General features: G+C 52.6%; 2 protein-coding genes across 2 annotated transcripts in view; one reads left to right on the forward strand and one right to left on the reverse strand.

Moving 5' to 3' along the window:
* The window catches only part of LMOD1 (leiomodin 1), a 48,179-nt gene extending 43,708 nt beyond the window's left edge, over positions 1–4,471 (forward strand). Inside the window, exons 2-3 of the mRNA XM_023514555.1 lie at positions 2,004–3,579; positions 4,311–4,471. Of these exons, the coding sequence (XP_023370323.1) occupies positions 2,004–3,579; positions 4,311–4,471 (1,737 nt within the window). The remainder of the gene's footprint in view (positions 1–2,003; positions 3,580–4,310) is intronic.
* A 6,116-nt stretch (positions 4,472–10,587) lies between these two features.
* Positions 10,588–14,141, reverse strand: SHISA4 (shisa family member 4). The gene is made up of 5 exons (XM_003792276.3): positions 13,771–14,141; positions 13,229–13,400; positions 12,262–12,395; positions 11,315–11,482; positions 10,588–11,098 (listed from the first exon to the last, which is right to left on the reverse strand). Exons 1-5 carry the CDS (start codon positions 13,841–13,843, stop codon positions 11,052–11,054), a joined length of 594 nt encoding a protein of 197 aa, XP_003792324.1. The 5' UTR covers positions 13,844–14,141; the 3' UTR covers positions 10,588–11,051.
* Positions 14,142–15,071: the final 930 nt, after the last annotated feature.

The raw sequence follows: 15,071 nt of genomic DNA on the forward strand, positions 1-15,071 counted from the left end.
GAGTTTGAGGTTGCTGTGAGCTGTGACACCATAGCACTCTACTGAGGGTGATACAGTGAGATTCTGTCTCAAAAAAATAATAATTAACTGATTAATTAAAAAAAATAAAATTCAAGCCCTTATGGCAGCTCAGCTGATCCTGTCCTGTGGCCTCCCTTACCAACTTCTCAGTGTTTGGGTGGTCAGAATGGAGTCACAAAGTCTGAGATCCCGAATCTGGCAGAATCCTCCAAGGCCAACTGACATGGAAGATTTCAGGGCTCCTCACAGAGAGGTACTTATCATTAGCAAAGTTTTTACTATAGAATAAGAAAAATACTTTGGATATTTTAAAAAGACACACTTATTTGATATTAAGTTACATCTTCCATGCTATTATGTCTACCTTTATAAGTAGCTCCTTCTTAATTCAATGAGGTGATGATGATTAATAGAATTTATAAATATCCTTAATTGGTAAAAACAAAATGTTAGCAATCCTATGTTGATATCTCCAGCTTTTTTTTTCTTTGCAAATGCACTGGTTTGCAAAATTCTTGAGAACCACTTTTTTTTCTTTTTCTTTTTTTTTTGAGACAGTCTCACTATGTCACCCAGGGTAGAGTGCTGTGGCATCACAGCTCACAGCAACCTCAAACTCTTGGGTTTAAGTGATTCTCTTGCCTCAGTCTCCCAAGTAGCTGGGACTGCAGGTGTCTGCCACTACACCTGGCTTTTTTTTGTTGCAGTTGTCATTGTTGTTTAGCTGGCCCTGGGCCAGGTTTGAACCTGCCAGCCTGGGTATATGTGGCCAGGGCTGTAACCACTGTGCTATGGGTGCCAAGCTGAGAACAATAGCAGGAGCTTTCTTACCCCTTAAAAAGCAGAGCTGGAGCTACAGTGCAGGATGTGAGACACTCATCTTGGGCACAGAATGCAAGGGACTGCCAAAAAACTCAGTGATGCCAGGCATGGTGGCTCATAACTATAATCCTAGCATTCTGGGAGGCTGAGGTAGGTGGACTGCCTTAGCTCATCAACCTGAGCAAGAGTGAGATCCCATCTCTAAAAAATAGCTAGGTGTTGTGGCAAGTGCCTGTAGTCCCTGCTACTCAGGAGGCTGAGACAAGTGAATCACTTGAGCCCAGGAGTTTGAGGTTGCTGTGAGCTATGATGCCTCAACATTCTACCCATTGACGCAAAGTGAAACTGTTTCAAAAAAGCAAAACAAACAAACAAAATTCAGTCAGCAAGGTGACTGATATTTTAATGTATATAGTTTTAAAATGTTTATGCAAAAAAACCATGATGAACAGAAATGCAAAACTTTACATAAAAACAAGATCAGTGCTAGTGATTTTTCCCTTTGCCTCAGATTCCAATATGACAGGGCACTGCTTGCAAGGACTACTTCTAAGTCTTACTCATGACAGAAAAAGGCAATTCTCAGTCTAAGATGTTCTGGGAGGCCAGGCATGGTAGCTCACACCTGTAATCCCAGCACTTTGGGTAACTGAGGCAGGTGGGTCACCTGAGCTCAGGAGTTTGAGACCAGTCTGAGCAAGAGTGAGACCCCCTTTCTACCAAAAACAGAAAAAATAGTCAGATGTTGTGGTGGTCACTTATAATCCCAGCAACTTGGGATAATGAGGCAAGAGGATCACTGGAACCCAGGAGTTTAACATTACTGTGAGCTATGATGACACTGTGGCACTCTACCCAGTGACAGAATGAGACTCTCAAAAAAAAAAAAAAGAATGCTCTGGGGAAGACACTGCCACGGCCTCTGCAGGTGTTCACTTTGGAGGCCTTGAGTCTGATGTCAGCCCATTCTCTGTGGCTTGAACTTGAGCCCTCTTCTGTCGTCCCCAGTGGAGACATCCACCCCATTCTCCCAAACACCAATTGTCCTTCAGGGGCTGAAGGGCAGTTATGTAAGCCCCCCGCCCCCACTCGTCCCCATACTCACTCCTCTCCCTCTGCAGCCAGCGCTGCATGTTTATTTTTCTTTTCTGAATTCTTAGGAAAGCAAGCAAGCAGAGACCAAGACAGATGCCAAGAATGGAGAGGAAAGGGGCAAAGATGCCAGCAAAAAATCCCTGGGCCCCAGACGGGACTCAGACCTGGGGAAGGAGCCAAAGAGGGGTGGTTTGAAGAAAAGCTTCTCCAGAGACAGAGATGAAGCTGATGGCAGAGGTGGCCAGAAGTCCAAGGAGGAGAAGACCATCAGGGGCATCGACAAGGGCCGGGTGAGGGCTGCAGTGGATAAGAAGGAGGCCGGGAAGGATGGGAGGGGGGAAGAGAAGACAGCCGCCACCAGGAAGGAGGAGGAGAAGAAAGCGAGTGACAGGAGCACGGGTTTGAGCAGAGACAAGGATAAAAAGAGAGAGGAGATGAAAGAGGTGGGCAAGAAAGAGGATGGTGAGAAGGTAAAGGGGGATAGTAAGAACACAGACATCAGAAAAGAGGATGAGAAGATGAAAAGAGCAAGCGGGAACACCGACATGAAGAGACAAGATGACAAGGTGAAGAGAGAAGCTGGGAACACAGACACAAAAAAGGAGGACAAAAAAGTCAAGAAGGATGAGTCCCTAAATGAAAAGGCAGCCAAGGATGAGGGCAAGACCAAAACACCAGAAAAAGCAGCCCCTAGTGGCCCCCCCACACCCTCTGAAGGACCTGCCAAGGTGGACGAGGAAGCAGCTCCCAGCATATTTGATGAGCCCCTGGAGAGAGTGAAGAACAACGACCCAGAGATGACTGAGGTGAATGTCAACAACTCAGACTGTATCACAAACGAGATCTTGGTCCGGTTTGCTGAGGCTCTGGAGTTCAATACTGTGGTCAAGGTGTTTGCCTTGGCCAACACGCGAGCTGATGATCATGTGGCCTTTGCCATCGCCATCATGCTCAAGGCCAACAAGACCATCACCAGCCTCAACCTGGACTCCAACCACATCACAGGCAAAGGCATCCTGGCCATCTTCCGGGCCCTCCTCCAGAACAACACGCTGACCGAGCTCCGCTTCCATAACCAGCGACACATTTGCGGTGGCAAGACGGAGATGGAGATTGCCAAGCTGCTCAAGGAGAACACCACCCTGCTCAAGCTGGGCTACCATTTTGAGCTGGCTGGGCCCCGAATGACGGTCACCAACCTGCTCAGCCGCAATATGGACAAACAGAGACAGAAGCGGCTGCAGGAGCAGAGGCAAGCACAGGAAGCCAGCGGGGAAAAGAAGGATCTGCTGGCGGTGCCCAAGGTTGGGGCCCTGGCCAAGGGCTCCCCCAAGCCTTCACCCCAACCATCTCCAAAGCCCTCTCCAAAGAACTCGCCCAAGAAAGGGGGTACTCCTGCTGCCCCACCCCCGCCGCCTCCGCCCTTGGCTCCGCCCCTTATCATGGAGAACCTGAAGAACTCACTGTCACCAGCTACCCAGAGGAAGATGGGAGACAAAGTCCTTCCTGCCCAGGAGAAGAATTCTCGTGACCAGCTGTTGGCCGCCATCCGCTCGAGCAACCTCAAGCAGCTCAAGAAGTTAAGTAGCTGTGGGCAGGAGCAAATAGGGGAGGGGCTGGGCAGGGAGCCTGGGGCAAAGGGTGGGTCTGCAAAGGGAAAACCTGCAGGGCACTCACATCAGGCTGCAGGCCATATACAGAATCTCAGGGGCCATAGGGGACTGCAGGTCACCTCATCCAACCTCCTGCCTTCAGGGAGGCCACATCTATACTCCTGTAGGGGTGAGGCTCCAACTACCTTTAGGATCTTCCTGTAACCTCTCACTTCACCCTTCTGACTCCTCCATTCTGCATTTAAACCTATTTCGCCCTGAGATGGAGAAACAACTTCTACAAATGCTATTTGTTTTACTTGATCCCTTTTGGGACCAGCCGAGTCTTATAGATCAGACTATCTGAAAGGTCTTTGAGAGAATCACCCCTCAAGAGAGGCTACTTTTGACTATGCAGTGCCATGGACACATGAGCTACCCTGGACACCCTACTTCTCAAAGCCCTGCCTCCCTGGAAGTCCTGCCTGGGTGGCCAACTCTATGATATTTGCCCATCTGATGGGATACTCAACCCCCACACTACCATTTGGGACTATACACCATAAGATAAAGGACCTCCTCAATTGCAGTTCCAGTGGTCATTTGATGACATCCAGTTTTTACCGAAAAGGAAAAATGCTCCTTTTGTGTCAACACCTCACTTATTCATTCCACATATAGTTGGTGTGGTGTCCTTCCAGAAGGGAGGCAGGTGGGGTGAATTCCAGAGGCCCCTGGCTAAGCTCCCTTCTTTAACCTGTCTCTGCTTTGCCCCTACAGGTGGAAGTACCCAAACTGCTTCAGTAGGCCCAGGCTGCCAGGCACTGTCTGCCAATGCCATGGCTGCCCAGGCCTTAACCTCCAAGGGCTGCACAGACCTGCCCACCCCGCCCCTGGCTGACCTGCTGTGGATGTCTCTATTCTGCCATGGAATAGCCTGAGGCCTGGGCCACGCTCAAGGAAGGATGCCTTCTCTCTTCTCACTTTCCTTTTCTTGTGTCTGAGGCTCTCCAAAAATGTCATTTATACCTGGAGCTGAGGTTTCTGGACAAGAAAAGTCCTTTTAGCACATTGCTGAGAAGATGGCACTATTCAGGGCCCATGTAGCTGGCAAGCAGCAAAAGGCCTATGATCCAGGAAAGATGTCCCACAGGGACCATATAACACCCCAGCCCCACTGACCTCCAGGGCCAGGATTCAGGCCGCTGAGGAGCCCATGGGGCAAAGCTGCTGGGCCAGTGGCACTCTGTGTGGGGCATTGGCAGAAGGATGAAGAAGGCATGGGGGCCTAGGAGAGAGCAGGGAGGGGCTGAGGACACCCCAAATCCCTCCCTAATCAGACATAGCAGGGGCAGCTGGCCTGGATGGACAGTGCCTGGTGGGGAGTTGGCTGCAGACAGGAGGAGAGGGACAGACAGCAGCTGGACCTGAAGGTTTGATGCCAAAGCAGACATTTTCCTCACACCCACCTGCTGTTTTATAAATAGCTGTGTATCTGTTTTTCCATAAGATTTTGATAATATATATAAACCTTTAGCTGTGAATGGCTGTGCTCCACCTCTGTACTGTACCGAGAGGGTCCTATATGGCTTCCAGGATGACACTAGAAGCTCAAGTTCCCTGTCATGTCATCCAAGCTGATCACGAAATAAGTTCATATCCACAGAAAGTATAGCATGGGGAAAGCCTAAACTCTGAGTGGAAGATGCCCCACTAATCTGGCTGGCCAGGTCTGGGATGCCAGGGAGGCCCGGAGGCCAGGCCTATACCCGGTCTGCTCCTGAACCAGTCCTGCTGCCTGCACTAAGTAGCCAGAGCTGCTCTCAAGGGTGATGGGGTAGAGTGGAACACAGGGCCGTGAGATGGCTATATTAGGCATGTTCAGGAGATGCTCATTCCATGACTCTTCCTAACTGTGGGCTCAGGGCCAGCTCCTCACAGCAGTCACAGGCCCAGAAGGGAGTAGGCAGAGAAGTGGAGTGACTATTTGGGGAGTAGCACCCACACCAGTATGCCTTAGGGCCCAGAGGTGCCTAAACATCCCCAGTTGCCTCTCCCACACTCACCAATTCCACTTTCCCAACCAGGTGCAGGCTGCCCTTCTTGCCTGACAGTGCTGCCATACCCGCCCTCAGGTGTACAGCAAAGGCATCTTTCTGACTTCTACTGGCTTGCAGATGCTGGCACCCACTGGCACCGCGAAACTGCCACCTTGGGTCTGGATCACTTGTGGGTTTTTCTGCCTCCACGTTTTGCCTCAAGAGCAGGGAATATAGCAGTCACCATCTTTGGGGTAAAGGTGAGGTACCCCCTTCTAGGGAGCATGATCTCTGTGCTAGGTCTGGCCAAAATCAGAGAGCAGGCCAGTCCTGGGGCAAAGAACTCAGCTCCCAGGTATACTATCCACCTTTACCTCCACCCATTGCCTACCACCCCAATACCCTAAGCAATAGTGGGGCTCAGGAGAGAGAAAACAGGCACTTGCTGGCTCCTGGACCTCAGATGGTGTCAGCTGGAGCTTAGCTCAGCTAGAGGTCCTATTTTTGCTGTGCCTGTTGGGTGGTGAGCACTAGCTAGATGCCTTAGGTTACTTCAGCTGATCTTCAACTCTGTGAGGTGAATACCAATATTCTTTCCATTTTGAGTTTAGCCCAGTCAGGTTAACTAACACATGCATGGTCACGCAGCTAATAAAAGGCAGAGCTCAGGTCTTAAGCCCATAGAACTGCTTCTGATAATGGCTCCCCCAACTCCCCTTAGGGAAATGATACTGATGATGATGCCCCAGGGAGGCACTAGAAGCCTAACCTTGGAAACAAACTTAAGACTACAGTAGAACCTGTTGCCTTAGGAAGTCTTTTCTACCAAACTTAAAGCAACGATTTTAACCGGGGTGGGGTTAAGGGTGGGGAGACCTCAGTCTACTGTCTCAGAGCGCGCGTTCAGCGCTGCTGGAGGATACAGCCCAATTCAAGATGATGTCATTATTCCTCTGGTGCACTTGAGCCTGACGCGGGAGCGCAGCGCCACCTGGTGGACAGACCGCGATCCAGGTTCTCCGCTGCTCCCGGGGCTGCGTAAAGGTAAAGGTGGGTAAAGGTGGCCGCGCGGGTGAGCTGGAGAAGAGGGGCAGATGGATCTGAGCGCTGGCCCCACCCCACGGGGCTATCTAGAGAGGAAACACCACCCCTCAGCCTTGATGGAGCAGAGAAGAACGCTAGGAACGCTGCGGACGATGTGCTCAGCGATCTGCCGAGCTGCAGAAAAGGGACTCAAACTGGCTGCGGCGTTTCTGCTGGGCCATGCACCTGCCGCCGCCCTCCCGCCCTCCACGCGCTGGCAGTTACGTGACTGCCTTCTCTTCCTAAAATCCCTGAACTGGAGGATATACCGGAAAGGATCTATCCTCCTCCAACACACTTTTTTTTTTTCTTTTTCTGTTTTTTTTGTTTTTGAGACGGAGTCTCAAGCTGTCACCCTGGGTAGGGTGTCATAGCGTCACACCACACAGCAACCTCATACTCTTGGGCTTAAGCGACTCTTTTGCCTCTGCCTCCCAAGTAGCTGGGACTACAGGCGCCCGCCACAACGCCTGGCTATTTTTTGATTGTAGTTGTCATTGTTGTTTGGCAGGCCCCGACTAGATTCGAACCCACCAGCGCTGGTGTATGTGGGTGCCCTATCAGCTTGAGGTACAGGCACCGAGCATAACACCCTTATTTTACAGGGAAGAAAGTAAGGTTCAGTGAAAACAAATTAACTTGTCCAAGTTGATGAGTCTGGACTCTAGCCTGGGTCTCTACTTCTGGGTTCATTCTACAGACATGGGCACAGTATCGGTCTGACCGGGTAGTCTTTGCCTGCAGCCCCACTGACCTTCCCTCTGCACCCACAGCTACCATCACTTCCTGAGGGATTGCATTTCTCATCTCCCACCCAGCAACCAAGTGCTGCTCACCTCCTGCTCTCCTGCTGTTGTCCCCTGGGGGCGGGGGTGTCCTGGCCTCTTGGCCCTTCCCAGCAGAAGTTCCTTCCCCTCTACCATCCCTTGGTCCTGAGGGAGACCTGAAGCTGGCTGTGAGCAGAGTAGTGGGCACCAAGGACTCTGGAAGCAACTGTAGCACTTGCTGTTGCAGAAGGAAGACCTGTGGGGAGCAAGGGGCTCCAGGCCCAGGGCGCTGTGAGTCCAGATCTCAGCCACTCACAGTAGCATTCCAAATGGGGGTGGGGGAGGGTCAAGGAAGTTTGTTTTCCTGCTGTCCCTCACCACCACCTCCTATTGTTATGCGACTTAAGAAATAGGAGATTTGGCTCGACACCTAAGGTGGTGGGTTCGAATCCAGCCCAGGCCCACCAAACAACAGTGACGGCTGCAACCAAAAAATAGCCAGGCGTTGTGGCGGGCGCCTGTGGTCCCAGCTACTTGGGAGGCTGAGGCAGTAGACTCACTTGAGCCCAGGAGCTGAAGCTCTGTCTCAAAAAAAAAAAAGAAAGAAAGAAAGAAATAGGAGATTTGGCCAAGGGTCACCTTTGAGCATGCTTCTAAACCCCCAGGTCAGCAGGGTCAAGCACTCCCCCTCCCCAACTTGAATGCTCAGGCTGACCTCTGAGGTTGCTGGTCAGGCTGCTGGCCAAGGAGTGCCCCAAAGGGTACAGCCCCCTTCAGTCACCCACCCCCATCTCAGTACCTTCTGCTCATCCTGCTCTCCCTGCCCATGGCCTCTGTACCTTCTCCCCATCTCTCTGTTCCCTCTTCCAGGCCTCTGGCCCTCCTTCCGTGATTTCACACCTCCCTTCTTTACAGAAGGGTCTGCTTTCCCAAGTGCTTCCCTTCTACTCTCCTCCTGCCCCCCACCCCAGGGTGTCTCCCCTTTCTTCTTTCTCCCCATCCCCATTGTACTTCCACGTATCCCTGCCCCAGCTCTCTCCCTCCCTGCACCTGACCCCTTCCTACTTACCCCCACCCCCACCTAGCAAGATTTCTGTGTAAAAATGCAGAACCTTTATATTATCAAGGTCCCTCAATCCCTGAGGGCCACTACCCTTCCCACCCATCTCTGCCTGCCCTCAAAGAGTGCCTTCAAGGGTGTTAGGCATGGAACAAGGCAATCAGGAGAAACACATACAGTTCTGTGCTCCTCCTGGCCCTGCTGGGCTCCCCTTGTTTCCCTGAAGATGAGCCAGCGAAGAGGAGTCAGAGGAGAGTGTTGTGCTTTGAGAGAGATGTAGAGAACTCCTGAGTATGTGAGAGAGGCCTCTTCTCTGCTTAAAGCATGTGAAAGTCCCACTTGTCATTGTCCCCCCCCCCTTTTTTAGAATTCAGTGCTTTGCAAAGTTAATTAACTAGAAATAGAGCAACTTCCCCCTTCCACTGTCAGCTATGACTGATGTAAACCTGGTCCCTACCCTAGATTACAAAGCAATTTTTCACTGGCCCCAGGTTGTTGATTCAAGGATAATTAATTCTGACTGGCATGGCTTTGCATACATTTACACATCATTTCTCAGGGAAACACAGCAATCTGAACCAGCAAATCTCCTCTACCTCCCAGGTTGAAGAGAGAGAAGAGACTGAACTCCAAACCTCAGAGATCCTCTCTCCTAAAATGTGAAGCCAAGACACTCTAGGGGCCTCAGTTCCTACTTCTTTTTTTTTTTTTTTTTTTTTTTTTTTTTTCCGTTTTTGGCCAGGGCTGGATTTAAACCCCCCACCTCCAGCATATGGGGCTAGCGCCCACTCCTCTGAGCCACAGGTGCCACCCCTAGTTCCCACTTCTTGTCTCCACCCTCAAAAGAAAGCAGATCTGCTATTGTGGCCCCAGCCCTGTCCCCACCAGTAGCAGCCATCCCTCCTTATATGGGTCAGATCCAGGGGCAGACTTATGGGCGCCTGGCAGATTTCACTGAGAGGGGGGAAATGTGAATCTGGGGACAGAATTTTGCCCAAGGGAGATTCTGACTCTGACCTCAAAGCTCTAGCCCAGGAGATCCTGCCTTCCCGGCTGTGTGACAAGAGATAATTCCATGGATTACATGGGTGGCAGAGGGCCCTGGGGCATGGTCAGCAAAATGGCCATAGCAGAACCCAGCTAGGCTGCAGGAGTCCAGAAGCCTGAGAAAGAAGCTGGAGGAGCAGGGCCGGAGAGCTAGGCCTGAGTCCGCACTGGGGTAGGAGTATCCCAGGAAGGGGAAAGAAGAGGGGCTGGATTGGGGGATGCTGGGAGAAGAGGCTTGGCAAAAGGAGGAGACTCTTGAATAGTGGGGCTTTGCCAGGCTGAGTTGACACTTTTTCCACTTGAATTTAAAACCATGAAATTTCTTTTCCTGGGTCACCATACAAGTCCTAAGAGCACAAGGATTCTGACTCCAGAAATCTAGGAAAAGGAAAATGGTAAGGCAGCTCCAGGGGTAGGGTTATCAGCTGCCCCCTCCAAGCAGTATTTGTAGAAGGGGGAGAGAGGTCATATCTATCACTGCCTGGCTCACTGGGGGGAGAGGTCTGGGACTGATGATCCAAGCAATGACAGAGCACCTTGTACCAGTCTCTTACATGGCCCAGTCTCTCCACGTACGTCCTAGTACTAGAACCTCTAATCAGGAACACCGGGACTAATAGTTTCATATACGTGATATTTCACCCTCATATCAGCCATGTATTATTATCCCCATTCAACAGATGAGGACAGTGAGGCTTGCAGACCTTTGGAGACATGCCCAAGGTTAGACAGTGTTGGAACCCACATTTGAATCTAAGGACCCCTGAATGGGAAAGTTGCCTTTGCATAGTTAGCGGAGCCTCAGATGTCATAGAGACATGACCTCTAGCAGGGAATCTCTAATGCAAATGATCACTCTTTGGAGCTGTGGCACAATCTACCTCACTGGCTTTTGGAACCAGCCTCATTCTGCCTATGGATGGGGCCAGGGTGGTGCTGTGCTTCAACACTGGTGCTGGCTTTCCTTGCTTTTTGGAATATGGAGTGGGCAGCATTCTGGGCCAGCTAAAGGCAGTGCTATTGGAAGCTGTGGATGGGTCCAATGACACAACTGACATGAATTACATCTTTACAGCTTTAATCCTGCAGGCCAGAATCCTGGCTAGTGGGCAGCCAGAGAGGAGGGCTAATGCCAGCTGCTGATGAAGCCTCCTCCCTGCCCCCACCACAGCCCAGAATGGGCAAACGGGAGGGCCAGGCCTTCTGGGCTGAGATCCTGGGAGCTGAGGGACTATTTGAAAGCAGGGGCTGTTACCCAGGCTATCATCTCCCTCCCTTGTCCTCAGTAAAAATAGCCCCCCAACCCCAAACTCTCCTCCCAACCCCTCATTCATGGCCTAGTTCCAGCTCGGCTCTTGTTCCACTTCCCTGGGCTCTGTCCTATAAGGGCCCAGGACTTGGCTTGGTCTGAAGCCTGGTGACTGGAGGGCCCCTGCCCACCCCCAGGACCAGATACAGGTAAAGGAATGAGGGCATCTCCCAAGGTTGGCATCACTGAAGGGGCAGCAGAGACATGGCTGGTTCCTCAGGCTCCTGGGTGAGAGGGCTGAGGTGGCATGTAGGGAGGAGGAGCTGAAAGTCAAGGAGACAGAATGAGATTTAGTGGTAGCATAAGAGGACATGAAGTAAACCTCTATCCCCAGGGTATTTGGGACCCATGAAGCTGGCCTGGAGGTTTCCAGCTAGAGGAAAAGGAAGTCTGGGAGAAGGAATCTGAGAGGCACAGGGGAGGTCTAGAGCAAGGGGTGCGGGCAGGCAGCAGCAAGGGGCCCCAGACTGCTTACTTACCTGCAGGGTTGTAGATCGGGGGCCCAGCTGGATACAGTGGGTAGTGTGGAGCAGGGCCACTAGGTGGGTACATGAAGCCAGGCTGTGGGGGTGCAGGGCCAGCTTTGGGGTCCTGGGGGTATGGGTATACTGGCTGTACTGGGATGCCTGTCATTGGAATCTCCTGGCCTAGGTGGGGGATAAAGATCAGCATTCAGAGATCCACCTCCCTTAGAAACCTCTTCCTGCCAAGGAAACCAAGGCAAACACCCTGGGACTGGCCCACTGGCTACCTATAACCTTTGCCTCCTAGACTGCTAGCCTAAGGTAGGCAGGGAGTGTGCACATGACCCAGCTGGTCAATCTGAGTTTAGCAAGTTGCTCCACTCAGCAGGCTTCAGAGACCTCATGACTCAGGGAGCGCAGCCCACAGACTATCCCACTTGGGAAAAGAGAGTAGAGTCCCAGGGCTGGTATCTTGTAATCTAGCAGAGCTGCCACCAAGCAGATCATCACCAAGCTCTTCCCTCGCACACTAATCTTCCATGTGATGTTGCCATCCCATCCCTATCAGGTTTGGGCCTATGTACAGTTATGGGCCAATACTCAGGCACACATCTGTAGGTTGGAACATACCTAATGTTCACCCCTATAAACACCACCTGTGTACTTACTAGGAGTCCTGTGCCTGCATATACCTACCACACTCTCGACACTGCTGACAGACTACACTCCTGAGTATCTCAATATTCATGTGCATGAACATATATGTACACATAGACTGATATTTTCTTATACCCCTGGGCACTTTCTAATATTCACAGGCTTACAAGCATTTTTCTGGGTTTTCATGATGGCAGAAGCACATCCTACTCCAGAATACATCATCAGCTCTTGAACTCTCTGGTGCCCATCGTGGGGCTCAGCCTAGTTCATCTCAGGCCCATCTTGCCCAGTACCACACGTACCTTCAAATGGACTCTGGAGCTGCTGGCGCCTGCGGTACAGGTAGCAACAGGAACAGAGGAAGCAGCAGATGGTGGTGGCAACCACAGCAACAAAGAGGATCACAGCTGAGGCGATGCCTGCTATGGTCTTGGGACTTCAGACAAAGAACAGGTTCCCTTACCTTCCAACACTCATAAGGGGTCCTCATTATGCTGGCTCCAACTCTGGGCCAGCAGGGGGCCACAGCATACTGAGGTTTGGGGTTCCTTGTGGGGCTCTGCCCTGTCCTTGTTTAGGAGATCTTAGCAAACTTCCAATTCCCAAAGGCTATGCTGCCTGGCTGGCCAGCGTGAGGTAGGCTGGGATTCATAGTGCCCCCTCCATTGCTTTTACACCTCAACTGAATTGGTTAGACTTACACCATGTTAATAGTGAAAGAAGCCTTAGAAATAATCTAGAGCCATTTCCCCCAACCTTTCTTCAACTTTTATGTATTAGTGATCCCCTTCAGGAAAAAAAAAGTTTGAAAATCACTAATTTTGGCAACCTGCTCATTTTAAGAGGAAACAATGACCCATAGCAGGCAAGTGTCTTCCCCAAGATCATACAGCTAGTAAGAAGTGGACATGAGCGTCAAACCCAAGTCTCCTACCTTGGGGCCAGAGCTTCTTCCACAAAGCCACACTGCAGTCTGGGTGTTAGCCTTATACTCTCCCTTCCCAGACCTAATGTGACCAAGGGAGGGCTCCAGAAGGAACCTGGGAACAGGGAGCCCAGTTCAAGCCTGCAAAGGTAGCTAACACGCCTTTTCTGGACCTCCCAAGCACCAGCACTAACCACCCAGCTCTGTCACCAAGGTGGAGTGACTCCATCTAAGCTAAGAATGTGGAGGTGGGCCATGGAGAGGAGACAGGAGGTGGGGAGGGAGGAAGGGGAGGCCTCTGGAGAGGAGGATGGAGAGGGTGCGGGGAGCAGGCAGGAGCCCACCTGAAGGCCAGGCAGTGCTTCTGTTGTCTCTCGGTGATGAGCAGGGTCAGGTCCCTGCAGCAGTACCGCTGGTAGCAGGTCCCGCAGCAGAAGGTGAAGAACTCGCAGTTAAACCCCGGATGCCAGGAGCCATTCCGGTCCAGGTACCACAGGCAATCTTCGCCCGCCAGCGCTGTGGGCAGGGGTGGAGTGCTCAGTGGCCACCAGGCCAGTTTATCTCTGGCCACCCTTAGCCCCACTCCCCGGTGGTCTCCATCCCACTGGCTTTCAGAAACGAGGGCTGCCCTTGTCTCCACCCTTAAAGTCTCAGTCCCTGAGCCGAGAGGCCTCTTCCCGGAGCTGACCGGGAGGCTCGGTGTCAGCTCCCGGTGGCCCACCCGCCCTACTCTCCCTCCTCCCCTCTGTGAGACCCCCAGCAACAAGGGGGCAAGCGACAGCCGGAGGGTATGCGGGAGCCAGACTCCTGTCCCCTGGGATCGGTCCTCCGCTTCCTCTGCCCCCATGTTACCCCACCCCTGCCGCCTCGCTCCCCATCCCCTTACCCAAAGGAGCCCCCAGCACCAACAGAGCGATCGTGGCCAGCGGTGCGGTCTCGCGGAGCCCCGCAGGTGGCATGGCGGGGGTTGGTCTCGGCCAGAGCGGCCGCTTGGGAAAGGGACCGCAGGACGAAGCTGGCCGGCGTGAGCTTGGGCACCTCTCCCGCCTCCTCTGGGGGCGGGACTAAGCGTCCCACCCGCGAAAACCCTGCCCGCGCCTCTCCGCGCACCGCCCAGGGGCCCACCCACCAATGACGCCCACCCAGCGCCGGCTCTGGATCTGGGTGCCCCTCACCCATCAGAACACTGCCCTGCTCCCCCTGTCGCCGGCTCCACGGTGGCTCCCCCCTTCCGAGCCACCGTGTGCACCACAGGCAGCTGGGCACTGCGGCCAGGGAGACCTGGCTCTGCCCTGGGCCCGCCCCCAGCCCAGGCCCAATCAGTGTGCCCGATCCCAGAAGCCCTGATCCTGGTGCCACCTCCGAATGCCCAGACACATGGGCCAACCCTGGAGGGGCAGGGCCGGACCGTCCCCTTTGCGGAACCTCCTCTGCCCTAGTGCCGAGCCTGGGACATCCTGAGGGGGGTGGAAAGGGAAAGAGGCGAGGAGTTGCCCCGCCCCCATTCTCAGAACACAGGCACCCATTGAGAGGCAGTTCAGAGCGGCTTTGTCCCCAGCGGTGCCCACAAGCCTGGACCCTGCCAGCTGCACTAGCTTCCAAGATGGCCCCTTCCCCCTCCAAGTGGACAGTGCTGACATGCACCAGCCCATGGCTTCACCAGCAGAGATGGGAGGCCTCTGGGGCCATCTGGGGCCCATCCAGTTAGACGCTCTTCACAGTGAAAACCTTTTCTTCATAAAGCAAGCCTGTACTGCATTAGCCAGAAGGGTATATAGAAGGGAATAGCTAATTACAGGTGGAGACAGGGTTATTAGGGTGGGGAGAATTAATCAGTTCTTTTACTGATTTATACCAATGGTCAGTGACTATGCCCCAGGAACTGCAAATCAAGCTGGGGAAAATATCCCCTGTTATTTGTATAAGTGCCTTTTACAAAGCACTTCTGCATTTGGATATCTACATCACTGGAATTTTTCCATAACTTCATGAGCTAAGTGAGGTTAGTAGGTGTCAATCCCATTTTGTAGGTAGAGAAACTAAGACTCGGCTCAGCGCCTGTGGTTCAAGCGGCTAAGGCGCCAGCCACATACACTTAAGGTGGCGGGTTCGAATCCCCAGCCCAGGCCCACCAAACAACAATGATGGCTGCAACCAAAAAATGGCCAGGCGTTGTGGTGGGCGCCT

The sequence above is a fragment of the Otolemur garnettii genome, unplaced genomic scaffold (genome assembly GCF_000181295.1).
Source record: "Otolemur garnettii isolate 467f Iridium unplaced genomic scaffold, OtoGar3 scaffold00055, whole genome shotgun sequence".
Lineage (NCBI taxonomy): Eukaryota > Metazoa > Chordata > Mammalia > Primates > Galagidae > Otolemur > Otolemur garnettii.